Here is a 27,671-nt window from a genome sequence, read left to right as displayed (position 1 = left end):
GGGGTGGGGGGCAACGCTGCCCCCCTCCCCTACCCCCCCACTTTAGCAGAGCGCCTCGGGCCCGAACTGGTAGGTGAGCTTCCGCTTCACTTTGCGCACGCGTCCCGTCTTGCTGTAGTTGCGCAGCGCGCGCGCCATCTTCTGGTACGTCATCGCCTTGCGGTTGCCCTTCCGGTGCCCCCACGCCTGAGCCAGCTCCTCCTTGTGCCGCGACGAGAAGGCGAACACTCCCTCGTGGATACTCACCTGGCGGGGGGGGGGGGGGGGTGGAAGGTGAGAGAGAGGTTGATGGTGAGCGGTGATCTGGCGCGGATTAGTTGGTGAGCGGTGAGCGGTGAATGGTGGTGAGTGGTAGCAGTGGTGGTGAGTGGTGGTGAGTGGTGGTGGTGGTGAGTGGTGGTGAGTGGTGGTGGTGGTGAGTGGTGGTGGTGGTGAGTGGTGAGTGGTGGTGGTGAGTGGCGGTGAGTGGTGGTAGTGGTGAGTGGTGGTGGTGGTGAGTGGTGGTGATGGGTGGTGGTGGGTGAGTGGTGGTGGTGAGTGGTGGTGGGTGAGTGGTGGTGAGTGGTGGTGGTGAGTGGTGAGTGGTGGTGGTGAGTGGTGGTGGTGGTGGTGAATGGTGGTGGTGAGTGGTGGTGAGTGGTGGTGGTTGTGAGTGGTGGTGAGTGGTGGTGAGTGGTGGTGGTGGTGAGTGGTGGTGGTGGTGAGTGGTGGTGGTGGTGAGTGGTGGTGGTGAGTGGTGGTGGTGAGTGGTGGTGGTGAGTGGTGGTGAGTGGTGGTGCTGGGTGGTGAGTGGTGGTGAGTGGTAGTGGTGGTGAGTGGTGGTGAGTGGTGGTGAGTGGTGGTGGTGAGTGGTGAGTGGTGGTGGTGGTGAGTGGTGGTGAGTGGTGGTGGTGAGTGGTGGTGAGTGGTGGTGGTGGTGAGGGGTGGTGAGTGGTGGTGAGTGGTGAGTGGTGGTGGTGGTGGTGAGTGGTGGTGAGTGGTGTTGAGTGGTGAGTGGTGGTGGTGAGTGGTGGTGGTGGTGAGTGGTGGTGAGTGGTGGTGGTGGTGAGTGGTGGTGAGTGGTGGTGGTGAGTGGTGGTGAGTGGTGGTGGTGAGTGGTGGTGGTGAGTGGTGGTGGTGAGTGGTGGTGGTGAGTGGTGAGTGGTGGTGGTGAGTGGTGGTGAGTGGTGGTGGTGAGTGGTGGTGGTGAGTGGTGGTGGTGGTGAGTGGTGGTGGTGAGTGGTGGTGAGTGGTGGTGGTGAGTGGTGGTGGTGGTGAGTGGTGAGTGGTGGTGAGTGGTGGTGGTGGTGGTGAGTGGTGGTGGTGAGTGGTGGTGGTGAGTGGTGGTGGTGAGTGGTGGTGGTGGTGAGTGGTGGTGGTGAGTGGTGGTGGTGGTGAGTGGTGGTGAGTGGTGGTGATGGTGAGTGGTGGTGAGTGGTGAGTGGTGGTGAGTGGTGGTGAGTGGTGGTGGTGAGTTATGAGTGGTGGTGAGTGGTGGTGGTGGTGGTGAGTGGTAGTGGTGGTGAGTGGTGGTGGTGAGTGGTGGTGGTGAGTTATGAGTGGTGGTGGTGAGTTATGAGTGGTGAGTGGTGGTGGTGAGTGGTGTTGGTGAGTGGTGGTGAGTGGTGGTGGTGAGTGGTGAGTGGTGGTGAGTGGTGAGTGGTGGTGAGTGGTGGTGGTGAGTGGTGATGAGTGGTGGTGGTGGTGGTGAGTGGTGGTGGTGAGTGGTGGTGGTGAGTGGTGGTGGTGAGTGGTGGTGGTGGTGAGTGGTGGTGAGTGGTGGTGGTGAGTGGTGGTGAGTGGTGGTGGTGAGTGGTGGTGGTGAGTGGTGGTGAGTGGTGGTGGTGAGTGGTGGTGGTGAGTGTCGATGTTGTGCTGCGTCTCACCCAGCGCACGGCGTGACGCATGGCGGGGTCGGACAGCGCCTCCAGCAGGAACTCGTAGAGACGGGGGCGACGCGGGGCACGCGGCTCTGTTGGGGCGGGGGGGGAGGTCGGGGAGAGAGAGGGCAGGGGGGAGAGGTCAGGGGGAGGTCAGGGGGGAGAGGTGGGTCGGGGAGAGAGAGGTCAGGGGGAGGTCAGGGAGAGAAAGTTCATGGGGGGTCAGGGGGGAGAGGTCAGGGGGAGGTTAGGGAGAGAGGAGAGAAAGGTCAGGAGGAGGTCAGGGGGAGGTCAGGGGGAGAGAGGTCAGGGGGGAGAGGTCAGGGGGAGGTTAGGGAGAGAGGAGAGAAAGGTCAGGAGGAGGTCAGGGGGAGAGGTCAGGGGGAATTCAGGGAGGGAGAAGTGGGTCGGGGAGAGAGAGGTCAGGGGGAGGTCAGGGAGAGAAAGTTCATGGGGGGTCAGGGGGGAGAGGTTAGGGGGAGGTCAGGGAGGGAGAAGTGGGTCGGGGAGAGAGAGGTCAGGGGGAGGTTAGGGAGAGAAAGTTCATGGGGGGTTAGGGGGGAGAGGTCAGGGGGAGGCTAGGGAGAGAGGAGAGAAAGGTCAGGGGGAGGTCAGGGGGGAGAGGTCAGAGGGAGGTCATGGGGGAGAGGTCGGAGGATGTCAAGGAGAGAGGTTAGAGAGAGAAATGCCAATTGAGCGAGTAGCAGCACCTCTGGAGGCCGGTACGGTAGGTTGCCAGCAACCACGCCCGGCCGCCTTTGTCTCCCCAGTGGCGATGTTTACTACACACCGCACCAGCTACTCATTTGAGGCCGAGTCGACCCAGGGGAGGCCCAGGACCGGCTCAAAATAATCGTCATTGGTGTTGGTAGCCGTGAGCGGGAATCGAACTCGGCGCAGAGCGCTGACCGCTACACTCCCGACACACAACAAAGACAAAGTCCCCCCGTGTAGCCTTAACAGACCGCTGGGGCAAGTTGCTGTTGGCGAAGCAGCGCCTATGAAGGCCGGCACTGTGGCCCGCGAGGGGGTGCAGCACACCACGACGCACGCAACAAGTGACCCCCGGCTCCGCCATCCCCTTCCCCGCACCTCGACCCGGGTGCCGCTGGGACGCTTCGGCTCCGTTGAGGCTTCGCAGCTGAGAGTCGGACAGCAGCAGCTGCTGTTGCTGCTGCTGTTGTTGCTGCTGTTGTTGCTGTTGCTGCTGTTGCTGCGAGCCGGCGGGCAGCAGCCGCTGCGGGTAGTAGCACACGGTGGCGTACGGCGTCGGGGACGACGACGCCGCCGCCGCCGCCGGGGGAGGACGCGCGTCCAGCGCGGCGGGCGGCCCCGGGGAGCCGCGGTGCCCGGGGCTTCGGCGTCCGGACGAGGTGCACGGCGACCCGGCGCGCTCGTCGTCGTCGTCATCGTGGCGGTGGTGGTGGTGGTGGTAGTAGAAGGGCGGCGGTTGCGGCGGTGGCGAGCTGGTGGCTGTGACGGTCGCGACGATGATGTTCCCAAATTGCTCGACGGCCCCCCCGGAGTGCGGTTGTGGCGCGTGCCGTTGATGATGGTGGTGATGATGATGATGATGCTGCTGCTGTTGTTGATGTTGATGATGGTGGTGGTGGTGGTGATGGGGTAGCGGCGGCGGTGGCGTTAACGTGGGCGGCGGTGTTGTGTTGGGGTGCTCATGGCTGTGATGATTTTGTTGTTGTTGGTGGTGCTGGTGGTGCTGGTGCTGCTGGTGCTGCTGCTGGTGGTGGTGGTGGTGCTGGTGAGGCGGCGTGGCCCCTGGGCTCGCACGCTCCGCTAACGACGACGCCGCCGGCGACGCCGCCGACGACGACGTCGATGAGGAAGACGTCGGCGGCGGTGCCGTCGAGGTCGCGGCGGCCGGGAAGACGATCTGCTCCTGGAGCAGCGACGCCTCGAACGAGTGGAAGGCTCCCAGGTGGAGGCCCAGCGTGGGGTCGCCGCCGTCCTGAACACCGCCACCACCACCATCATCGCCACCACAACCACAACAACAACAAACAAAAATCAATCGCTCCCCGTGTCGAGACGCACATCGCGCGCGCGCGTGAACGACGCGGCTGGGGCTCAATCTGTTAAGTCAGCCGTCATATTTGGGCTTTGGCGACCAACATTGTCCATAATAGAGGGTCTTTCTTGTTTAAGGGAGTTAGATCGCGTTCTGACAGTATTGGATTTTGATAATAGGGGGGGGGGGGGGGTTCCCCTTTCTGGCAATAAAGTAGTTGAGTTAAGATGTTAAAACACCAAACTGAAACCTTAGCAGGGAATCATGTCTGCATTGACCATACATGCATGTGGTGCATGTTCACCACGTGAATTCCGGCACGCAAAAAAAACCGGTACCCTAGATAGTTTGTGTACACGCAGCGGAGGCTTTCGTGACCAAATTTTAATCCACAATAGAGGTTGGGGTTTTTTTTGGGGGGGGGGGGGGGTTGTATCGCGCAAATGTAATTGTGTCGTTAAACCCGCCACCACCCGACACAGCCGGAGATTTCTCCACGACTCCCGGCTGTCCGCCCGATAACGCTGGTTGTTGTAGTTACTGGCGAAACGTCACGAAGCTACGAGTTGATGACGTTGCCGTGGGGGTTTGACTCTCCAACACACAGCCCGTGTGCTGAACTAGTAACACATTTGCCACGTGTTGGTCACGTGGAAGACCATCACCGATCGGCTGCGCGGTCAGGTGGTGGCGGCTTTCACGACACATTTAACGTGATCTAACACATTAACAAAAAACGCCTCGATTGTAACACTGCGTAACAAAAATATATAATTTTTTGTCCCTGGGTGGTAAGTGTTATTTTCCTAGTTCCTTATGCCTCAAAAGTACAGAAAATGACTATTATCCCCCACAAACTTTTCTTTTGTGACCAGGACAGTGATATTTTGAAATGTACCTATTGTCAATGAGAACACGTGGTGTGCATTTGTGTCATTCCTACACATTAAGTCCTGGTCCCAAAATCAAAGTTTGTGAATAATAATAGCCGTCTTCTGTACTTTTGAGGCATTATTAGAAAATAACGTATTCTTGGTTCTTTCGGTAAAGTCACGTTACCGAAAGAACCAAGAATATGAATCACTGCAGTCACGAAAGCTTTAAATCAAAAATTTGAAACTAACACTTACTACCCAGGAACAAAAATCGCGTTACGTAGTGTTTATTGAGTCGCCATAGACACGTGCACTAACCTCTACCAATAGTCGGCGCTGGTGCCTCATCTTCCGCAGAATTGCGTCTCACACAGGGTGAGAGCCCACGGATTAAATTTGTCGGTCATGGCCAGGGTCGTGCAACCAAAGGAACAAGAAGAGCCGCTGCTGTTGTTGTTGTTGTCGAATTCCGTATAAATAACTAACAACAACAAGAGCCGCACTGCACTGTGGGTGAACTACAAGCGACTGCGGTGGCGGTCCTCGTTAAAAGAGCCACAGCCGCACGCGCCTCCTGTGGTGCATGCTGCTGACTCCTGGCCACGGCTAACTGGTGGTGGTAGTGGTGGTGGTAGCGGTGGTGGTGGTAGTGGTGGTGGTAGTGATGGTGGTGGTAGTGGTGTTCGTAGTGATGGTGGTAGTGGTGGTAGTAGCGATGGTGGTAGTGGTGGTAGCAGTGGTGGTAGCGGTGGTGGTAGTGGTGGTGGTAGTGATGGTGGTAGTAGTGATGGTGGTAGTGATGGTGGCAGTAGTGATGGTGGTGGTAGTGGTGGTGGTGGTTGTAGTGATGGTGGTGATAATGGAGGTGATAGCGGTGGTGGTAGTGGTGTTGGTAGTGGTGGTGGTAGTGGTGATAGTGATGGTGGTGGTAGTAGCGGTGGTAATAGGTAGTGGTGGTAGTGATGGTGGTGGTAGTAGTGATGGTGGTGATAATGGAGGTGGTAGTGGTGTTGGTAGTGGTGGTAGTGATGGTGGTGGTGGTAGTGGTGTTGGTAGTGGTGGTAGTGATGGTGGTAGTGATGGTGGTGGTGGTAGTGATGGTGGTGGTGGTAGTGGTGTTGCTGGTGGTGGTAGTGATGGTGGTGGTGGTAATGGTGTTGGTGGTGGTAGTAGTGATGGTGGTGATAATGGAGGTGGTTGTGGTGTTGGTAGTGGTGGTAGTGATGGTGGTGGTGGTAGCGGTGGTGGTAGTGATGGTGTTGGTGGTAGTGGTGTTGGTGGTGGTGGTAGTGATGGTGGTTGGATCGTTGGAGCCCGTTGGCATTCACTGCCATGGACCACAGGGCTCGGTGCATCGGGCAATCCCCTAAAGATTCATGGATTGGGGTTAACTGTAGGGGCGGGGGTTATGGGTTTAGGCTTCAGTCGTCGCTTGCGATTGTGGAGACAGAGAGGGTTGTGGAGACAGAGAGGGTTGTGGAGACAGAGAGGGTTGTGGAGACAGAGAGGATTGTGGAGACAGAGAGGGTTGTGGAGACAGAGAGGGTTGTGGAGACAGAGAAGATTGTGGAGACAGAGAGGGTTGTGGAGACAGAGAGGGTTGTGGAGACAGAGAGGATCGTGGAGACATAGAGGGTTGTGGAGACAGAGAGGGTTGTGGAGACAGAGAGGATTGTGGAGACAGAGAGGGTTGTGGAGACAGAGAGGGTTGTGGAGACAGAGAGGGTTGTGGAGACAGAGAGGGTTGTGGAGACAGAGAGGATTGTGGAGACAGAGAGGGTTGTGGAGACAGAGAGGGTTGTGGAGACAGAGAGGGTTGTGGAGACAGAGAGGGTCGTGGAGACAGAGAGGGTTGTGGAGACAGAGAGGGTTGTGAAGACAGAGAGGATTGTGGAGACAGAGAGGATCGTGGAGACAGAGAGGATCGTGGAGACAGAGAGGATTGTGGAGACAGAGAGGGTCGTGGAGACAGAGAGGGTTGTGGAGACAGAGAGGGTTGTGAAGACAGAGAGGGTTGTGGAGACAGAGAGGATTGTGGAGAAAGAGAGGATTGTGGAGACAGAGAGGGTTGTGAAGACAGAGAGGGTTGTGGAGACAGAGAGGATTGTGGAGAAAGAGAGGGTTGTGGAGACAGAGAGGGTCGTGGAGACAGAGAGGATCGTGGAGACAGAGAGGATTGTGGAGAAAGAGAGGATTGTGGAGACAGAGAGGGTTGTGAAGACAGAGAGGGTTGTGGAGACAGAGAGGATTGTGGAGAAAGAGAGGGTTGTGGAGACAGAGAGGGTTGTGGAGACAGAGAGGGTTGTGGAGACAGAGAGGGTTGTGGAGACAGAGAGGGTTGTGGAGACAGAGAGGGTTGTGGAGACAGAGAGGGTTGTGGAGAGGCAGCTCGCAAGACAGGGATTCTCAAAGTGCGTGTCACGTCCAGGGGTGACTGTCTGCAGGGCGGCCCAAATTGGCCTGGCGCTGCCCACAGCTCCTGCAGTCTGCCCCCCCACCACCCTACCCCCCACCACCCCCAACCCCCCCACCCGTGCTCCCTGCGCAACCCACCACCCACTACCCTCCCACCCTACTCTCACCCTGCCCCCCCCCACAACCCCCTACCCCCCCACCACCCTCTCCCCCACCACCCAACCACCCACCACCCCTAACCCCCCTACCCACTACCCATAACCCCTCCACCCCTAACCCCCCACCCACTACCCCCCCCACCCGTGCTCCCTGCGCAACCCACCACCCACTACCCCCCACCCACCCCTAACCCCCCCACCCACTACCCCCCCCACCCCTAACCCCCCCACCCACTACCACCCCTAACCCCCCCACCCACTACCACCCCTAACCCCCCCACCCACTACCCCCCCACCCCTAACCCCCCCACCCACTACCCCCCCACCCCTAACCCCCCCACCCACTACCCCTCCCCCCACCCCCCGTGCCCGTACCGGCAGCGAGCCGTGCAGCTGCGTGAGAGGGTGGGGGCTGGCGAGGGCCGTCCACGAGGGGGGCCCGCAGCTGTAGGGGGACTGGGCCAGGGTCCAGGCGGGGTCCCCCAGGAAGGCCGAGACCCCCGGGTAGAGGGGACCCTCCGACCCCGACAGCACGGGGGTGTCGCTCACTGCTGAGGGGCGGGAGGAGGAGGGGGGGGCACAGGGGACAGGGGGAGGGGTCACCCACACGCCCACGTGACACCACCGCGCAAAGGCCGAGCCAGGATTTTCAGGTTGGGGGGGGGGGGGCAACCCCTCCAGCAATGACAAATTATAGAGTTGTTAGTAGGTAAGGAGTTAGTAAGTAAGGAGTTAGTTAGTGAGGAGTTGTTAGTAAGGAGTTGTTAGTAATAAGGAGTTGTTAGTAGGTAATGAGTTGTTAGTAAGTAATGAGTTAGTTAGTGAGGAGTTGTTAGTAAGTAAGGAGTTGTTAGTAGGTAAGGAGTTGTTAGTAGGTAATGAGTTGTTAGTAATAAGGAGTTGTTAGTAAGTAAGGAGTTGTTAGTAGGTAATGAGTTGTTAGTAAGTAAGGAGTTGTTAGTAAGTAAGGAGTTGTTAGTAGGTAATGAGTTGTTAGTAATAAGGAGTTAGTAAGTAAGGAGTTGTTAGTAGGTAATGAGTTGTTAGCAAGTAAGGAGTTAGTAAGTAATGAGTTGTTAGTAATAATGAGTTGTTAGTAATAAGGAGTTGTTAGTAAGGAGTTGTTAGTAGGTAATGAGTTGTTAGTAGGTAATGAGTTGTTAGTAATAAGGAGTTGTTAGTAAGTAATGAGTTGTTAGTAATAAGTAAGGAGTTGTTAGTAGGTAATGAGTTGTTAGTAATAAGGAGTTGTTAGTAAGTAATGAGTTGTTAGTAGGTAATGAGTTGTTAGTAAGTAATGAGTTGTTAGTAATAAGAAGTTGTTAGTAATAAGTAAAGAGTTGTTAGTAATAAGTAAAGAGTTGTTAGTAAGTAATGAGTTGTTAGTAATTAATGAGTTGTTAGTAATAAGGAGTTAGTAATACGTAAAGAGTTGTTAGTAAGTAATGAGTGGTTAGTAATTAATGAGTTGTTAGTAATAAGGAGTTGTTAGTAAGTAAGGAGTTAGTAAGTAAGGAGTTGTTAGTAATAAGGAGTTGTTAGTATTAAGTAATGAGTTGTTAGTAATAAGTAAGGAGTTGTTAGTAGTAAGGAGTTGTTAGTAAGTAAGGAGTTGTTAGTAATAAGAAAGGAGTTGTTAGTAATAAGGAGTTGTTAGTAAGTAAGGAGTTGTTAGTAGGTAAGGAGTTAGTAATAAGAAAGGAGTTGTTAGCAAGTAAGGAGTTGTTAGTAATAAGTAAGGAGTTGTTAGTAAGTAAGGAGTTGTTAGTAAGTAAGGAGTTGTTAGTAGGTAATGAGTTGTTAGTAGTAAGTAAGGAGTTGCTAGTAGTAAGTAATGAGTTAGTAATAAGTAATGAGTTGTTAGTAATAAGTAAGGAGTTGTTAGTAATAAGTAAGGAGTTGTTAGTAATAAGTAAGGAGTTGTTAGTAGGTAAGGAGTGGTTAGTAATAAGTAAGGAGTTGTTAGTAATAAGTAAGGAGTTGTCAGTAAGTAATGAGTTGTTAGTAAGTAAGGAGTTGTTAGTAATAAGTAAGGAGTTAGTAAGTAAAGAGTTGTTAGTAATAAGAAAGGAGTTGTTAGTAATAAGTAAGGAGTTGTTAGTAAGTAAGGAGTTGCTAGTAATAAGTAAGGAGTTGTTAGTAAGTAATGAGTTGTTAGCAATAAGTAAGGAGTTAGTAAGTAAGGAGTTGTTAGTAATAAGAAAGGAGTTGTTAGTAATAAGTAAGGAGTTGTTAGTAAGTAAGGAGTTGTTAGTAATAAGTAAGGAGTTGTTAGTAAGTAATGAGTTGTTAGTAATAAGTAAGGAGTTAGTAAGTAAGGAGTTGTTAGTAATAAGAAAGGAGTTGTTAGTAATAAGTAAGGAGTTGTTAGTAAGTAAGGAGTTGCTAGTAATAAGAAAGGAGTTGTTAGTAATAAGTAAGGAGTTGTTAGTAAGTAAGGAGTTGCTAGTAATAAGTAAGGAGTTGTTAGTAAGTAATGAGTTGTTAGTAATAAGTAAGGAGTTGTTAGTAAGGAGTTGTTAGTAAGTAATGAGTTGTTAGTAAGTAAGGACTTGCCCCTTGATGTTTATCCGACGCGTGTGCGGCGATGGCGAGGTGTCGAGTTCGAACCGCGTGGTGCGATCGGCATCTCGCTCGCTGGAGGTGTCGATGCCTTCAGGCAAGTCGTGGACTGGATACGCAACTGCGCACAATTCTGAGTCACTTATAACTGCTTTGCCGTTACTTATTGCCAACTATTGACCCAGACTATTGTCCTATCATCTCACAGAGTCCTTGGCACGTAATAATCTGCTACACAGTGGCAGCGGGGGTCGCAAAATGCCGATTTATTACTAACCCCAATGATCCGATCGAAATTAGGGATTTCGATCGGATCATTGGGGGGGCACGTGCCAACCCCCCCCCCCCCCCACTGGCTCCGCCAGTGACACCACGTGGGGATGTCGTCACCTCTAATGACGTCTCTCACCGGATACATATCGTCACGAATACGGGAGCGTCGTCTCAATTGCGTAAGAGCTGTCCGCTATGAATACAAATAAGAACGAGGTTTTTTTTACCCTTTGTCCCAATACAACAGGAGGTGTAAGTAATGAGTTGTTAGTAAGTAATGAGTTAGTAATACATCTGCAAAACGTGAAGTACCAGTGGCATATACATCTGCAGATCAAGAAGAACCAGTGGCATCTACATATGCAGAACGCGAAGAACCAGTGGCATATACATCCACAGAACGTGAAGAACCAGTGACATCTACATCTGCAGAACGTGAAGAACCAGTGGCATCTACATCTGCAGAACGTGAAGAACCAATGACATCTACATCTGCAGAACGTGAAGAACCAGTGGCATCTACATCTCCAGAACGTGAAGAACCAGTGGCATCTACATCATCAGAACGTGAAGAACCAGTGGCATCTACATCTGTAGAACGTGAAGAACCAGTGGCATCTACATATGCAGAACGTGAAGAACCAGTGGCATCTACATCTGTAGAACGCGAAGAACGACGTTAATCAAATGTCATCGAAACGCCGTTAATCAAATGTCATCGAAACTACGATAATTATCACGGGGTGGCAGCGGTGGGTAAGTGGGTGGAGGCGAACGCTGAGAGGCGACGGGATACGAGAGAGAGAGAGGCGGGGCGGGGGGACGATGACGATGAAGCTGCGAGCGACGTGAGAGCGCGCGGGTTCGGGGCGACCCAAGTACGGTGACGACGCAGTTGCGAAACGACGTGAAAAGGAGCCGGACACGTGACAATCTGGCTGTTCCCGTACCGGTAACTCTCCACGCCCGCTTCCAATTAGCGCGAGCGGTTCACACTCTCGCACGCACGCACGCTCAACCTATCTCGCATCGTGCGTAGCCAAGCCGCGCGCGCCGGGGGACTGCGTGCGCCGGTCACGGAAGGCGTTGCTGGTTCGCGAAATCCTGAACCCGTCAAGTGGCAAGGTAGCGACAGAGGTGGCAGAAGAGCTCAGCTGGGTTCATTAACCCCCTTTGCTGTGCGGGCATTTGAGTGACGTGCTCCCACCAACCGTAACACCCCCCACCCCACCCCCGTATGTGTGGGGGTTGTTACGGGCGCTGTGATTTCCTCCCACGATAGAAATTAAAATATTTAAATGTGTCCGTGTTCATCTGTGTTTTGTACGTTGAACTTCTTTCGCACCGTACGTCGCCAGCCGTGCTTATCGGAGGTACAAAATGCTTGCCGCACGTTGCTGGGACACGAAGGACAACGATCTGCGAGCGGTAGGGTCCCGATCTGATGAATGCCTTTCGGCATTGCCATCGAGCCGAGCTGAAGTGGGCGATTTGCCTTCCGCTAAATAATTTGCCTACCATTAAATAACGACAACAGGTACCGCAGTACTGCGAATTAGTCTTTGTGAAGAATGTTAAAAACAAAATAAACTAACACCAATACGTTGCGTGTCGTCCATTTCCTAACACCAACACTACAGATACCACTACTACCACTATCACTACAGATATCACTCCTACAACTATCACTACTACGACTACCACTACTACAGCTACCACTACTACAAATATCACTACAACTATCACTACTACAATTATCTCTACTACAATTAACACTATTACTGGTAGGAACGAAGTTGTAAACTGAGTGTACCAGCCTGCAATCGATTAATGTGTCCGTCCGTCCGTCCCCTTTCAATACTTTAACGAAGTGAAATCTCGTGCTGTTGGGTGTAAAATCAGCAATAGACAGCGCAGAGACTTGATATGTCTTATTGCACCCAACATTTGGAAGTCACATTATCTCATTTGCGAACTTCGCTTTTGGGGATGTTTTACACAATTTTACGTAACAATGTCATCAAATTGCGCAAAATTCCAATGTTCCTACCAGCCCACCCTGCAGGGACCAGTTAATGAACACTATCACAACTACCATGTCCGCTGTCTCGGCAATGTTTGTGTCTCTGCTGTTGTCATTGTTTAAAGTTTGTAAGTCACATTGCGTTGCTCTTGCAGGGAACTCGCCAAACAATTACCCACGGATCCATCTCATCCGCAACCCAGCCTTGGTGCACACATTTTGTTGTTCTATCGAGGAAAATAAACTAAAACGATATCTTTTGTCAAATACAGTAAAAGCTTGGATTGCGATTAACTTGGTCTGCGAGTGTTTTGCAAGACGAGCAACATTTTTAAATAAATTATTAATTTGATAAACGAACGAGGTCTTGCAATACGAGTAGTAACGTTTACGCGCTTTGTCTGCCGAGCGTCACGTGATCACAACTGATATACGAGTGCTTTGATATACGAGTGCTTTGGATTACAAACACGTTTCCGGAACGAATTATGCTCCTCGTAATCCAAGGTTTTACTGTATAATTTTAACCAGATAAGCCCACACCCAACTGAGCTCTACGTCTCTCTCTCTCTCTCTTAGCCTCTCGCTCTGTCTCTCTCTCTCTCTGTCCCTCTCTGTCTCTCTGTGTGCCTCTCTCTGTCTCTCTGTGTGTCTCTCTCTGTCTCTCTGTGTGCCTCTCTCTGTCTCTCTCTGTCTCTCTGTGTGCCTCTCTCTGTCTCTCTGTGTGTGTCTGTCTCCCTCTCGCCAACTTCGCCTGTGCTCGGGCGAAGATGGCTGTGTACGGATCGAGGAAAAAGATGCCGCAAGGTGACACTGACGGCTGCTCCGTGCTTCCAGTGTTCAGGGGCCTGCGTGGTGCCACAGGAACGGAGGAAACTGCCAGCGCTGCTATCCCCTAGCACCCACCCCCACCCCCCACACGAACCCACGCGTAATTCGAGCGGGTGTGTGGGAGGCACGCGAGAAATAAGGCGAGGGAGGGTTGAGTTAAAACCTCGTTCGCATGCGTGTTTACACAGCGCGTTTTACGCAGTGTGTTTCACGTAGCGACGATAGCCACTTGGCGGTGGAACGCGCGAATATTTTCGTCAACCCGGCCGGCGTTTTGCCCGCCGTGCATGTTTGCACAGCGGATTAAAGCCCGAGGTGGGACGCGTGCATATTCATACGGATATTTTTAGCGCGTGCCGTGGTGAGCAGGGAGGGGGGGGCGCGCACACGCAGCTACCCCCGCATTAGTGGTGGTGTACGTGGGGAGTGTGTGGGATAACTCCAGGTGGTGGGGAGCCAGCCACTAGCCATGTCCCACAGAGAGGACGCTGGCGCAGGGAGGCCCGATCACTCGATCGGCGAAAGCCTGGCGAGAAGGGGCGGAGGAGGAGGGAGGGAGAGGAGGAGGAGGAGGGAGGGCGTCAGCCCCCGCACCTGCTCAAGGCGCGGCTCCGGCTGGAGCACGCCACGTGCCACACACACGTGCCGGTGATGTGCAGCACGTCTTCTTCGAACGCTGGGGAGCCGGGCAAGCCCCTCTCTGTACCAGCGTGGACGGGACCCCACGTGTTCACCTTCTGAAGCGCTCGCTCGTCACCGTGGCGTGCTCGATGACCACCACCACAACCACCACCACCACCACAACCACCACCACAACCACAACCACCACCACCACAACCACCACCACCACGTGGCTTTTCTGTTGAGTTGTGCGCGGCGCATTTAGCGCCACCACAGCGCGTGGATTTGTAGCGTTTGTTTATTTGTGTTGCTGGTGACTTTGTGTATTTGTGTTGCTGGTGACTTTGTGTATTTGTGTTGCTGGTGACTTTGTGTATTTGTGTTGCTGGTGACTTTGTGTATTTGTGTTGCTGGTGACTTTGTGTATTTGTGTTGCTGGTGACTTTGTGTATTTGTGTTGCTGGTGACTTTGTGTATTTGTGTTGCTGGTGACTTTGTGTATTTGTGTTGCTGGTGACTTTGTGTATTTGTGTTGCTGGTGACTTTGTGTATTTCGTATGCGGAATCGCCTCCGGCGCTGTTGCTGCTGGCGGCAATAAAAGTTGTTTAAGAGTCAACAAAGTCTCTCTGTCTCTCTCTCTCTGTCTCTTTGTCTCTCTTCTGAGAAGCGACCGTGGCTGGCCAGGCGCGTTACTGACGGCTCAATGCGGTTGCTTATCGCCACATGGGAACTTCATAGCAGTCAAATGTAAGATTCATATCGGACGGGAAGGAAGCTCCAGACCCGCCCCCCAATCCCGCCTCTCTCCTGTTGAGACATTTTGGGGAAACTCAAATCGCGAATCCGGATGTCCGTTATGTGTTTTCTCCCTCTGTGTCTCTCTGTGTGCCACACACACACACAGGCGTCGATGTTATCCAAGGCCTGGGAACTTTTGACGCAATTGCAAAATAACGCGGGCGAGATTATTATCCGCCGATGGCTGCCCCAACGCCCTCTTGCCCCCCCCCTTCACTCCCCCCCTTCACTCCCCCCCCTTCACTCCCCCCCCCTTCACTCCCCCCCTTCACTCCCCCCCCTTCACTCCCCCCTTTCGCCACGACGCTTGTGCCAGGCTAAGTGCACGTTGAGGCCACGTGAAGTGTCGAACGCCCGCTGGCAGGAGGTCACGTGACAGACCCAGCAGGTGCCACGGGTCGACTGACTGAGATGACTGGACGATGCACCACCTGTGCCCCCTACTGTGCCAACCTGCTGTGCTTTAGCCACCCGGCGCTCCACTCGTTGTTGTGAGCGTCGCTCCTCCTCCTACCGTTGTTGTTGGAGGGCGACTGCCTCCAACTGCCCAGTGGCAGCAGCAGCAGCAGCAGCGTCCTTCACGAGCCAGGTAAGGCCCTACTGTGGTGTGTAGCTCGTATTCAGAAGCGACCACGAAGGTTGGCTCAGCGAAGTGGCTTACTGTCACGTGGACCATTTATAGCAGCCCAGTACTCTAAACGCGTTGTGATGTTGATTTCTAAATGTGGGGGGGGGAAACCCGGAGGAGCCGGAGACAACGCCACGCGATCACGGGCGGAGAGAGACACGCGAACTCCAAATATACAGCAGCAGCAGGCGTCAGGCTCGGGATGGAACCTACGACCTCCTGCATACCAGGCGAGGTAGTTAACATCTCCTAGCCACCGTGATGATGATGATGAGAGAGAGACACGCAGACTCCAAATACACAGCAGGCATCAGGGTCGAGATCGAACCAACGACCTCCTGTATACCAGGCGAGGTAGTTAACATCTCCTAGTCACCGTGATGATGATGAGAGAGAGACACGCAGACTCCAAATACACAGCAGGCATCAGGGTCGAGATCGAACCTACGACCTCCTGTATACCAGGCGAGGTAGTCAACATCTCCTAGCCACCGTGATGATGATGAGAGAGAGACACGCAGACTCCAAATATACAGCAGCAGGCATCAGGGTCGGGATCGAACCCACGACCTCCTGCATACCAGGCGAGGTAGTTGACATCTCCTAGTCACCGTGATGATGATGAGAGAGAGACACGCAGACTCCAAATATACAGCAGCAGGCATCAGGGTCGGGATCGAACCCACGACCTCCTGTATACCAGGCGAGGTAGTTAACATTTCCTAGTCACCGTGATGATGATGAGAGAGAGACACGCAGACTCCAAATACACAGCAGGCATCAGGGTCGACATCGAACCCACAACCTCCTGTATACCAGGCGAGGTAGTTAACATTTCCTAGTCACCGTGATGATGATGAGAGATAGACACGCAGACTCCAAATACACAGCAGGCATCAGGGTCGAGATCGAACCCACGACCTCCTGTATACCAGGCGAGGTAGTTAACATCTCCTAGTCACCGTGATGATGAGAGAGACACGCAAACTCCAAATACACAGCAGGCATCAGGGTCGAGATCGAACCCACGATCTCCTGCATACCAAGCGAGGTAGTCAACATCTCCTAGCCACCGTGATGATGATGAGAGAGAGACACGCAGACTCCAAATACACAGCAGGCATCAGGGTCGAGATCGAACCCACGACCTCCTGTATACCAGGCGAGGTAGTTAACATCTCCTAGTCACCGTGATGATGATGAGAGAGAGAGACGCAGACTCCAAATACACAGCAGGCATCAGGGTCGAGATCGAACCCACGACCTCCTGTATACCAGGCGAGGTAGTCAACATCTCCTAGCCACCGTGGCACTCCAAGGGGATGGGAGCTGCGGTGTGAGCACGTGACAGGCGCGGTTGTGTTGAGTTGTCTGGTGATGGGACTGTGTCGGCGGCGATGATGACGATGATGACGGTGGTGGTGGTGCTGATGATGGTGGTGGTGCTGATGATGATGGTGCTGATGATGGTGTTGATGATGATGGTGGTGCTGATGATGATGGTGGTGGTGCTGATGGTGCTGGTGGTGGTGCTGCTGATGACGGTGATGGTGCTGATGATGGTGGTGGTGGTGTTGATCATGATAGTGGTGGTGCTGATGATGGTGGTGTTGATAATGATAGTGGTGGTGCTGATGGTGCTGGTGGTGGTCCTGATGATGGTGGTGATGCTGATGATGGTGGTGGTGGTGATGGTGCTGCTGGTGGTGCTGATGATTTTGGTGGTGCTGATGATGGTGGAGGTGCTGATGGTGCTGGTGGTGGTGCTGCTGATGATTGTGGTGGTGCTGATGATGGTGGTGGTGTTGATAATGATGGTGGTGGTGCTGATGATGGTGGTGCTGATGATGCTGGTGGTGGTGCTGATGATGGTGGTGATGCTGATGATGGTGGTGATGGTGCTGCTGATGATGATGGTCGTTATGCTGATGATGGTGGTGGTGTTGATAGTGCTGATGCTGATGATGGCGGTGGTGCTGATGGTGCTGGTGGTGGTGCTGTTGATGGTGGTGATGCTGATGATGGTGGTGGTGATGGTGCTGGTGGTGGTGCTGATGATGATCCTACCGCTGCCGTATAAATCCACCTCGTCCGAGAATCTCTGGAGTTCAAAGTCTGTATCCAGGCCCACCAGCTGCGTGAGACAAAAGACACACACAGACAGACACATCGACACAGACACAACGTGGACACGTGGCTGGTGCACACACAGAGACACAGACACAGCGTGAATACGTGATAGGTGCACACACAAAGACATCGACACAGACACAGCGTGGACACGTGGCTGGTGCACACACAGAGCCATCGACACAACGTGGGCACGTGATAGGTGCACACACAGAGACATCAACACAACGTGGACACGTGGCTGGTGCACACACAGAGACACAGACACAGCGTGGACACGTGATGGGTGCACACACAGAGACATCGACACAGCGTGAATACGTGGCGCGTGCACACACAGAGACACAGACACAACGTGGACACGTGGTGGGTGCACACACAGAGACATCGACACAGACACAGCGTGAACACGTGATGGGTGCACACGCAGAGACATCGACACAACGTGGACACGTGGCTGGTGCACACACAGAGACACAGACACAGCGTGAACACGTGATGGGTGCACACACAGAGACACAGACACAGCGTGAACACGTGATGGGTGCACACACAGAGACACCGACACATCGTGGGCACGTGATAGGTGCACACACAGAGACATCGACACAGACACAACGTGGACACGTTGTGGGTGCACACACAGAGACACCGACAGCGTGGACTCGTGGCGCGTGCACACACAGAGACACAGACACAGACACAGCGTGGACACGTGATGGGTGCACACGCAGAGACATCCACACAACGTGGACACGTGATGGGTGCACGCACAGAGACACAGACACAGCGTGAACACGTGGCTGGTGCACACACAGAGACACAGACACAGCGTGAACACGTGATGGGTGGACACACAGAGACACAGACACAGCGTGGACACGTGATGGGTGCACACACAGAGACACAGACACAGCGTGGACACGTGAAGGGTGCACACACAGAGACACAGACACAACGTGGACACGTGGCTGGTGCACACACAGAGACATCGACACAGACACAGCGTGGACACGTGGCTGGTGCACACACAGAGACACAGACACAGCGTGGACACGTGATGGGTGCACACACAGAGACACAGACACAGCGTGAATACGTGGCTGGTGCACACACAGAGACACAGACACAGACATAGCGTGGACACGTGGCTGGTGCACACACAGAGACACAGACACAGCGTGGACACGTGGCTGGTGCACACACACAGACACAGCGTGGACACGTGATGGGTGCACACACAGAGACACAGACACAGCGTGGACACGTGATGGGTGCACACACAGAGACACAGACACAACGTGGACACGTGGCTGGTGCACACACAGAGACACAGACACAGCGTGGACACGTGATGGGTGCACACACAGAGACACAGACACAACGTGGACACGTGGCTAGTGCACACACAGAGACATCGACACAGACACAGCGTGGACACGTGGCTGGTGCACACACAGAGACACAGACACAGCGTGAACACGTGGCTGGTGCACACACAGAGACACAGACACAACGTGGACACGTGATGGGTGCACACACAGAGACACAGACACAGCGTGGACACGTGGCTAGTGCACACACAGAGACATCGACACAGACACAACGTGGACACGTGATGGGTGCACACACAGAGACACAGACACAGCGTGGACACGTGATGGGTGCACACACAGAGACACAGACACAGCGTGGACACGTGGCTGGTGCACACACAGAGACACAGACACAGCGTGGACACGTGATGGGTCCACACGCAATGACCACTGATGATGGACAGACGGGCGTTGCTCGAGCTCATCATGATCACGTGCCCGTGTGTGTGTGTAGATATTTTTCAAAGTTTCACGGATGGTGAGTGTAGTGGTGAGTGTAGTGGTGAGTGTAGTGGTGAGTGTACAAGTAAGTGTACTAGTGGTGAGTGTGCTAGTGGTGAGTGCACTAGTGGTGAGTGTAGTGGTGAGTGTAGTGGTGAGTGTGCTAGTGGTGAGTGTACTAGTGGTGAGTGCACTAGTGGTGAGTGTGCTAGTGGTGAGTGTACTAGTGGTGAGTGTGCTAGTGACGAGTGTACTAGTGGTGAGTGTACTAGTGGTGAGTGTACAAGTGAGTGTACTCGTGGTGAGTGTACTAGTGATGAGTGTACTCGTGGCGAGTGTACTAGTGGTGAGTGTACTAGTGGTGAGTGTACAAGTGAGTGTACAAGTGGTGTACTCGTGGTGAGTGTTGTGGTGAGTGTACTTGTGGTGAGTGTAGTGGTGAGTGTGCTAGTGACGATTGTACTAGTGGTGAGTGTACTAGTGGTGAGTGTACAAGTGAGTGTACAAGTGAGTGTACTAGTGGTGAGTGTACTAGTGGTGAGTGTACAAGTGAGTGTACTGGTGGTGAGTGTACTAGTGGCGAGTGTACTAGTGGTGAGTGTACTAGTGGTGAGTGAACAAGTGAGTGTACTCGTGGTGAGTGTACAAGTGAGTGTACTAGTGGTGAGTGTACTAGTGAGTGTACTAGTGGTGAGTGTACTAGTGGCAAGTGTACTAGTGGTGAGTGTACTAGTGATGAGTGTACTAGTGGTGAGTGTACTAGTGATGAGTGTACTAGTGGCGAGTGTACTAGTGGTGAGTGTACAAGTGGTGAGTGTACTAGTGATGAGTGTACTAGTGGTGAGTGTACTAGTGATGAGTGTACTAGTGGTGAGTGTACAAGTGAGTGTGCTAGTGGTGAGCGTACTCGTGGTGAGTGTACTAGTGGCGAGTGTCTATTTGTCTCTATTCCTCCCTTGTGATGATGACTCTGTAGGGTGAACGTTGAGATTCATACGGGGCAACGTGGTGTCCAGTAAGGTCTGACTTGGTCTGTACTAAGGTAGGGGGCATTGACACGGGGTTGACGGCTGTGTTTGATGGGTGGGTGGAGGCGAAGACTTACAGACGACGCTGTACGAGGCAGCACGGACAGCGACGCTGTCAGCGCCGTGATTGTGGGGGGCTGTGGCGACGCATATCGGGTCGGAGCGGTGTTATTGTTCGTCAAGTGACGACGTAGTTGCGAAACGACGTAAAACGGGGTCTTACCCTGTAACGGGATGAGCTTACTGCGTTCGCGTTAATATAAAAAAAAACATAAAGCGCCGATATTCCCATCACGTACAACACTGACACGTGGCGTGTATCTATCCAAATCCAAACGACTTCACCCAAGTGCCTATGAAGGTAATATCCCACATACATATGGTATAATTATTATTATAAATGTGTGTACTGTATATATGTGTGTGTACCCTATATATGTGTGTACTGTATATATGTGTGGTTTACGATATGTATATATGTGTGTACTGTATATATGTGTGGTGTATGATATGTATATATGTGTACCATATATATGTGTGGTGTACCCTATATATGTGTGGTGTTTACCCTATATATGCGTGTGGTGTATACCCTATATGTGTGTGGTGTTTACCATATATATGTGTAGGGTGTTTACCCTATATATGTGTGTGGTGTATATCCTATATATGTGTGTTGTTTACCCTATATGTGTGTGGTGTTTACCCTATATATGTGTGTGGTGTATACCCTATATATGTGTGTGGTGTTTACCCTATATATGTGTGTGGTGTTTACCCTATATATGTGTGTGGTGTTTACCCTATATATGTATGTGTGGTGTTTACCCTATACATATGTGTGGTGTTTACCCTATATATGTGTGTGGTGTTTACCCTATATATGTGTGTGGTGTTTACCCTATATATGTGTGGTGTTTACCCTATATCTGTGTGTGGTGTTTACCCTATATATGTGTGGTGTTTACACTATATATGTGTGGTATTTACCCTATATATGTGTGTAGTGTTTACTCTATATATATGTGTGTGGTGTATACCCTATATATGTGTGTTGTGTTTACCCTATATATGTGTGTGGTGTTTACCCTATATATATGTGTGGTGTGTACCCTATATATGTGTGGTGTTTACCCTATATATGTGTGGTGTTTACTCTATATATATGTGTGGTGTTTACCCTATATATGTGTGGTATTTACCCTATATATGTGTGTGGTGTTTACCCTATATATGTGAGGTGTTTACCCTATATATGTGTGTGGTGTATACCCTATATATGTGTGGTGTATACCCTATATATGTGTGTGGTGTATACCCTAAATATGTGTGTGGTGTTTACCCTATATATGTGTGGTGTTTACCCTATATATGTGTGTGGTGTATACCCTATATATGTGTGTGGTGTTTACCCTATATATGTGTGGTGTTTACCCTATATATATATGTGTGTGTGGTGTTTACCCCATATATGTGTGTGGTGTATACCCTAAATATATGTGTGGTGTTTACCCTATATATGTGTGTGGTGTATACCCTATATATGTGTGTGGTGTTTACCCTATATATTGTGTGGTGTTTACCCTATATATGTGTGTGGTGTTTACCCTATATGTGTGGTGTTTACCCTATATATGTGTGTGGTGTTTACCATATATATGTGTGTGGTGTTTACCCTATATATGTGTGGTGTGTACCCTATATATGTGTGTGGTGTTTACCCTATATATGTGTGGTGTGTACCCTATATATGTGTGTGGTGTTTACCCTATATATGTATGTGGTGTTTACCCTATATATGTGTGTGGTGTTTACCCTATATATATATGTGTGGTGTTTACCCTATACATATGTGTGGTGTTTACCCTATATATGTGTGTGGTGTTTACCCTATATATGTGTGTGGTCTTTACCCTATATATGTGGTATTTACCCTATATATGTGTGTGTGGTGTTTACCCTATATTTGTGTAGGGTGTTTACCCTATATATGTGTGATGTTTACCCTATATATGTGTGGTATTTACCCTAAATATGTGTGTGGTGTTTACTATCCATATATGTGTGTGGTGTATACCCTATATATGTGTGTGGTGTTTACCCTATATATGTGTGGGGTGTTTACCCTATATATGTGTGGTGTGTACCCTATATATGTGTGTGGTGTTTACCCTATATATGTGTGGTGTTTACTCTATATATGTGTGGTGTTTACCCTATATATATGTGTGTGGTGTATACCCTATATATGTGTGGTGTATACCCTATATATGTGTGTGGTGTATACCCTAAATATGTGTGTGGTGTTTACCCTATATATGTGTGCTGTGTACCCTATATATGTGTGTGGTGTTTACCCTATATATGTGTGTGTGGTGTTTACCCTATATATGTGTGTGGTGTATACCCTAAAATATATGTGTGGTGTTTACCCTGTATATGTGTGTGGTGTATACCCTATATATGTGTGTGTGGTGTTTACCCTATATATGTGTGTGGTGTTTACCCTATATGTGTGGTGTTTATCCTATATATGTGTGTGGTGTTTACCCTATATATGTGTGGTGTTTACCCTATATATGTGTGGTGTGTACCCTATATATGTGTGTGGTGGTTACCCTATTTATGTGTGGTGTGTACCCTATATGTGTGTGTGGTGTTTACCCTATATATGTGTGTGGTGTTTACCCTATATATGTGTGTGGTGTTTACCCTATATATGTGTGTGGTGTATACCCTATATATGTGTGTGGTGTTTACCCTATATATATGTGGGGTGTATACCCTATATATGTGTGTGGTGTTTACCCTATATATGTGTGGTTTTTACCCTATATATGTGTGGTGTATACCCTATATGTGTGTGGTTTTTACCCTATATATATGTGCGGTGTTTACCCTATATATGTGTGGTGTATACCCTATATATGTGTGGTGTATACCCTATATATGTGTGTGGTGTTTACCCTATATATGTGTGTGGTGTATACCCTATATATGTGTGTGGTGTTTACCCTATATATGTGTGTGGTGTTTACCCTATATATGTGTGTGGTGTTTACCCTATATATGTGTGTGGTGTTTACCCTATATATACGTGTGGTGTGTACCCTATATATGTGTGTGGTGTTTACCCTATATATGTGTGGTGTTTACTCTATATATGTGTGGTGTTTACCCTATATATGTTTGGTGCTTACCCTATATGTGTGTGTTGTTTACCCTATATATGTGTGGTGTTTACCCTATATATGTGTGGTGTTTACCCTATATATGTGTGTGGTGTGTACCCTATATATGTGTGTGGTGTTTACCCTATATATGTGTGTGGTGTTTACCCTATATATGTGTGTGGTGTTTACCCTATATATATGTGTGGTGTGTACCCTATATATGTGTGTGGTGTTTACCCTATATATGTGTGGTGTTTACTCTATATATGTGTGGTGTTTACCCTATATATGTTTGGTGCTTACCCTATATGTGTGTGTTGTTTACCCTATATATGTGTGGTGTTTACCCTATATATGTGTGGTGTTTACCCTATATATGTGTGTGGTGTGTACCCTATATATGTGTGTGGTGTTAACCCTATATATGTGTGTGGTGTTTACCCTATATATGTGTGTGGTGTTTACCCTATATATGTGTGGTGTTTACCCTATATATGTTTGGTGTTTACCCTATATACGTGTGGTGTTTACCCTATATATGTGTGGTGTTTACCCTATATATGTGTGTGGTGTTTACCCTATATAGGTGTGTGGTGTTTACCCTATATATGTGTGGTATTTACCCCATAAATGTGTGTGGTGATTACCCTATATATGTGTGTGGTGTTTACCCTTTATATGTGTGTGGCGTTTACCCTATATATGTGTGTGGTGCTTACCCTATATATGTGTGTGGTGTTTACCCTATATGTGTGTGGTGTTTACCCTATATATGTGTGTGGTGTTTACCCTATATATGTGTGTGGTGTTTACCCTATATATGTGTGGTATTTACCCTATATATGTGTGGTGTTTACCCTATATGTGTGTGGTGTTTACCCTATATATGTGTGTGGTGTTTACCCTATATATGTGTGTGGTGTTTACCCTATATATGTGTGGTGTTTACCCTATATATGCGTGTGGTGTTTACCCTATATGTGTGTGGTGTTTACCCTATATATGTGTGGTATTTACCCTATATATGTGCGTGGTGTTTACCCTATATATGTGTGTGGTGTTTACCCTATATGTGTGGTGTTTACCCTATATATGTGTGGTGTGTACCCTATATATGTGTGTGGTGTTTACCCTATATATGTGTGTGGTGTTTACCCTATATATGTGTGTGGTGTTTACCCTATATATGTGTGTGGTGTTTACCCTATATATGTGTGTCGTGTTTACCCTATATATGTGTGGTGTTTACCCTATATATGTGTTTACCCTATATATATATGCGTGGTGTACCCTATATACTGACGGTCACGCGTTGCAAACACTGAGCGAAGCAAGCGAGACGGGTCCGACGTTTCGGCTGCCCAGCCGTCCACGGGGATATCAACGATTTTCGAGTAAGGCTATTTGATGCGGTGGGAATGTACACTGCCGATACGTTGTTAACGTATGCGTTGTTAAAGTATGCGTTGTTAAAGTATGCGTTGTTAAAGTATGCGTTGTTAAAGTAAGCGTTGTTAAAGTATGCGTTGTGGCTAGGTGAGTTGGTGAGTGAGTGAACGTGAGTGGCTGGGTGAGTGTGAGTGGGTGAGTGAGTTCACGTGAGTGAGTGTGAGTTGGTGAGTGAGTGAACGTGAGTGGCTGGGTGAGTGTGAGTGGGTGAGTGTGAGTGGGTGAGCGAGTTCATGTGAGTGAGTGAATGAGTGTGAGTTGGTGAGTGAGTGAACGTGAGTGGCTGGGTGAGTGTGAGTGGGTGAGTGAGTTCACGTGAGTGAGTGAATGAGTGTGAGTTGGTGAGTGAGTGAACGTGAGTGGCTGGGTGAGTGTGAGTGGGTGAGTGAGTTCATGTGAGTGAGTGAATGAGTGTGAGTTGGTGAGTGAGTTCACGTGAGTGGCTGGGTGAGTGTGAGTGGGTGAGTGTGGGTGGGTGAGTGAGTTCATGTGAGTGAGTGAATGAGTGTGAGTTGGTGAGTGAGTGAACGTGAGTGGCTGGGTGAGTGTGAGTGGGTGAGAGTGAGTTCACGTGAGTGAGTGAATGAGTGTGGGTTGACTAAGTTCACGTGAGTGGCTGGGTGAGTGTGAGTGGGTGAGTGTGAGTGGGTGAGTGAGTTCACGTGAGTGAGTGAATGAGTGTGGATTGACTGAGTGGCTGGGTGAGTGTGAGTTGGTGAGTTGGTGAGTGGACGTGAGTGAATGAATGAGTGTGGTTGACTGAGTGGCTGGGTGAGTGTGAGTGGGTGAGTGTGAGTGGGTGAGTGAGTTCACGTGAGTGAGTGAATGAGTGTGGGTTGACTGAGTGGCTGGGTGAGTGTGAGTGGGTGAGTGTGAGTGGGTGAGTGAGTTCATGTGAGTGAGTGAATGAGTGTGAGTTGGTGAGTGAGTGAACGTGAGTGGCTGGGTGAGTGTGAGTGGGTGAGTGAGTTCACGTGAGTGAGTGAATGAGTGTGGGTTGACTGAGTGGCTGGGTGAGTGTGAGTTGGTGAGTTGGTGAGTGAGTGGACGTGAGTGAATGAATGAGTGTGGTTGACTGAGTGGCTGGGTGAGTGTGAGTGGGTGAGTGTGAGTGGGTGAGTGAGTTCACGTGAGTGAGTGAATGAGTGTGGGTTGACTGAGTGGCTGGGTGAGTGTGAGTTGGTGAGTTGTGAGTGGGTGAGTGAGTTCACGTGAGTGAGTGAATGAGTGTGAGTTGGTGAGTGAGTGAACGTGAGTGGCTGGGTGAGTGTGAGTGGGTGAGTGTGAGTGGGTGAGTGAGTTCATGTGAGTGAGTGAATGAGTGTGAGTTGGTGAGTGAGTGAACGTGAGTGGCTGGGTGAGTATGAGTGGGTGAGTGAGTTCACGTGAGTGAGTGAATGAGTGTGAGTTGGTGAGTGAGTGAACGTGAGTGACCGGGTGAGTGTGAGTGGGTGAGTGAGTTCACGTGAGTGAGTGAATGAGTGTGAGTTGGTGAGTGAGTTCACGTGAGTGGCTGGGTGAGTGTGAGTGGGTGAGTGTGAGTGGGTGAGTGAGTTCATGTGAGTGAGTGAATGAGTGTGAGTTGGTGAGTGAGTGAACGTGAGTGGCTGGGTGAGTGTGAGTTGGTGAGTGAGTTCACGTGAGTGAATGGGTGTGAGTTGGTGAGTGAATGAACGTGAGTGACCGGGTGAGTGTGAGTGGGTGAGTGAGTTCACGTGAGTGAGTGAATGAGTGTGAGTTGGTGAGTGAGTGAACGTGAGTGGCTGGGTGAGTGTGAGTGGGTGAGTGAGTGAACGTGAGAGAGTGAATGAGTGTGGGTTGACTGAGTGAACGTGAGTGGCTGGGTGAGTGTGAGTGGGTGAGTGAGTTCACGTGAATGAGTGATTGAGTGTGAGTTGACTGAGTGGCTGGGTGAGTGTGAGTTGGTGAGTGTGAGTTGGTGAGTGAGTGAACGTGAGTGACTGGGCGAGTGTGAGTGGGTGAGTGAGTTCACGTGAGTGAGTGAATGAGTGTGGGTTGACTAAGTGAACGTGAGTGGCTGGGCGAGTGTGAGTTGGTGATTGAGTGGACGTGAGTGAGTGAATGAGTGTGGTTGACTGAGTGGCTGGGTGAGTGTGAGTGGGTGAGTGAGTTCATGTGAGTGAGTGAATGAGTGTGAGTTGGTGAGTGAGTTCACGTGAATAAGTGAATGAGTGTGGGTTGACTGAGTGGCTGGGTGAGTGTGAGTTGGTGAGTGAGTGAACGTGAGTGGCTGGGTGAGTGTGCGTGGCTGGGTGAGTGACTGGGTGAGTGTGAGTGGGTCAGTGTGAGTGGCTGGGTAAGTGTGAGTGAGTGGGTGAGTCTGAGTGGGTCAGTGTGAGTGGCTGGGTGACTGTGAGTGGGTCAGTGTGAGTGGCTGGGTGAGTGTGAGTGACTGGGTGAGTGTGAGTTGGTGAGTGAGTTCACGTGAGTGAGTGAGTGAATGAGTGTGGCTTGACTGAGTGAACGTGAGTGGCTGGGTGAGTGTGAGTGGCTGGGTGAGTGTGAGTGGCTGGGTGAGTGTGAGTGGGTCAGTGCGAGTGACTGGGTGAGTGTGAGTGAGTCAGTGTGAGTTCCTGGGTGAGTGTGAGTGACTGGGTGAGTCTGAGTGGGTCAGTGTGAGTGGCTGGGTGAGTGTGAGTGGCTGGGTGAGTGTGAGTGGGTCAGTGTGGGTGAGTGCGTCAGAGAGAGAGAGAGTGAGGAGTGTAACACTCACGCGCGTCAACTCATGAGCGCTGTACATCTCGCCTCCGTGGAACTCGGGACGCGAACTCCTCAACTCTCTCCCTGGCTCACCCCCCCACCAACACCAACAGCAGCAACTCACCCTTCACTCGCATCACCTCGTGGCGCCACGTGCTTTATACTGCGCGCCGCCGCTCACGTGACTTCCGATCGGCGCGCACGCGCGCGCATGCGGGGGGGAGCGGTGGCGCAGCGGTTAGCGCCGCTAACGGCGCTGACGACGAACTCGAGCAAGGCGAAG

General features: G+C 50.9%; 1 protein-coding gene across 2 annotated transcripts; it reads right to left on the bottom strand.

Moving 5' to 3' along the window:
• On the bottom strand, positions 1–27,671 carry LOC116944329 (uncharacterized). 2 transcript variants are annotated; one of them, XM_076068484.1, is made up of 6 exons: positions 27,402–27,671; positions 17,138–17,204; positions 7,709–7,881; positions 2,952–3,825; positions 1,866–1,951; positions 1–246 (listed from the first exon to the last, which is right to left on the bottom strand). In XM_076068484.1, the coding sequence occupies exons 1-6, from the start codon at positions 27,426–27,428 to the stop codon at positions 43–45; spliced, it is 1,431 nt and encodes a 476-aa protein (XP_075924599.1). In that variant the 5' UTR covers positions 27,429–27,671; the 3' UTR covers positions 1–42. The 2 variants fall into 2 exon arrangements, with proteins under 2 accessions (XP_075924599.1, XP_075924598.1); XM_076068483.1 differs by having other exon boundaries at positions 2–246; positions 7,709–7,884; positions 27,402–27,666.

Source organism: Petromyzon marinus, chromosome 21 (genome assembly GCF_048934315.1).
Source record: "Petromyzon marinus isolate PM22_M1 ecotype Great Lakes invasive population chromosome 21, UKy_Petmar_22M1.pri1.0, whole genome shotgun sequence".
Lineage (NCBI taxonomy): Eukaryota > Metazoa > Chordata > Hyperoartia > Petromyzontiformes > Petromyzontidae > Petromyzon > Petromyzon marinus.
This window is presented reverse-complemented; position numbering and strand designations above follow the sequence as displayed.

What these genes read in the sequence shown, in the direction of transcription:
- LOC116944329 (XM_076068483.1), bottom strand. Translation starts at nt 27,428, where the DNA reads ATGTACAGCGCTCATGAGTTGACGCGC. An exon ending in AGCTGCACGGCTCGCTGCCG is followed by an intron (nt 3,826 to 7,708) that starts GTACGGGCACGG and finishes GGCGGTGTTCAG; the next exon opens with GACGGCGGCGACCCCACGCT. An exon ending in TGCGTCACGCCGTGCGCTGG is followed by an intron (nt 247 to 1,865) that starts GTGAGACGCAGC and finishes CCCCCCCGCCAG; the next exon opens with GTGAGTATCCACGAGGGAGT.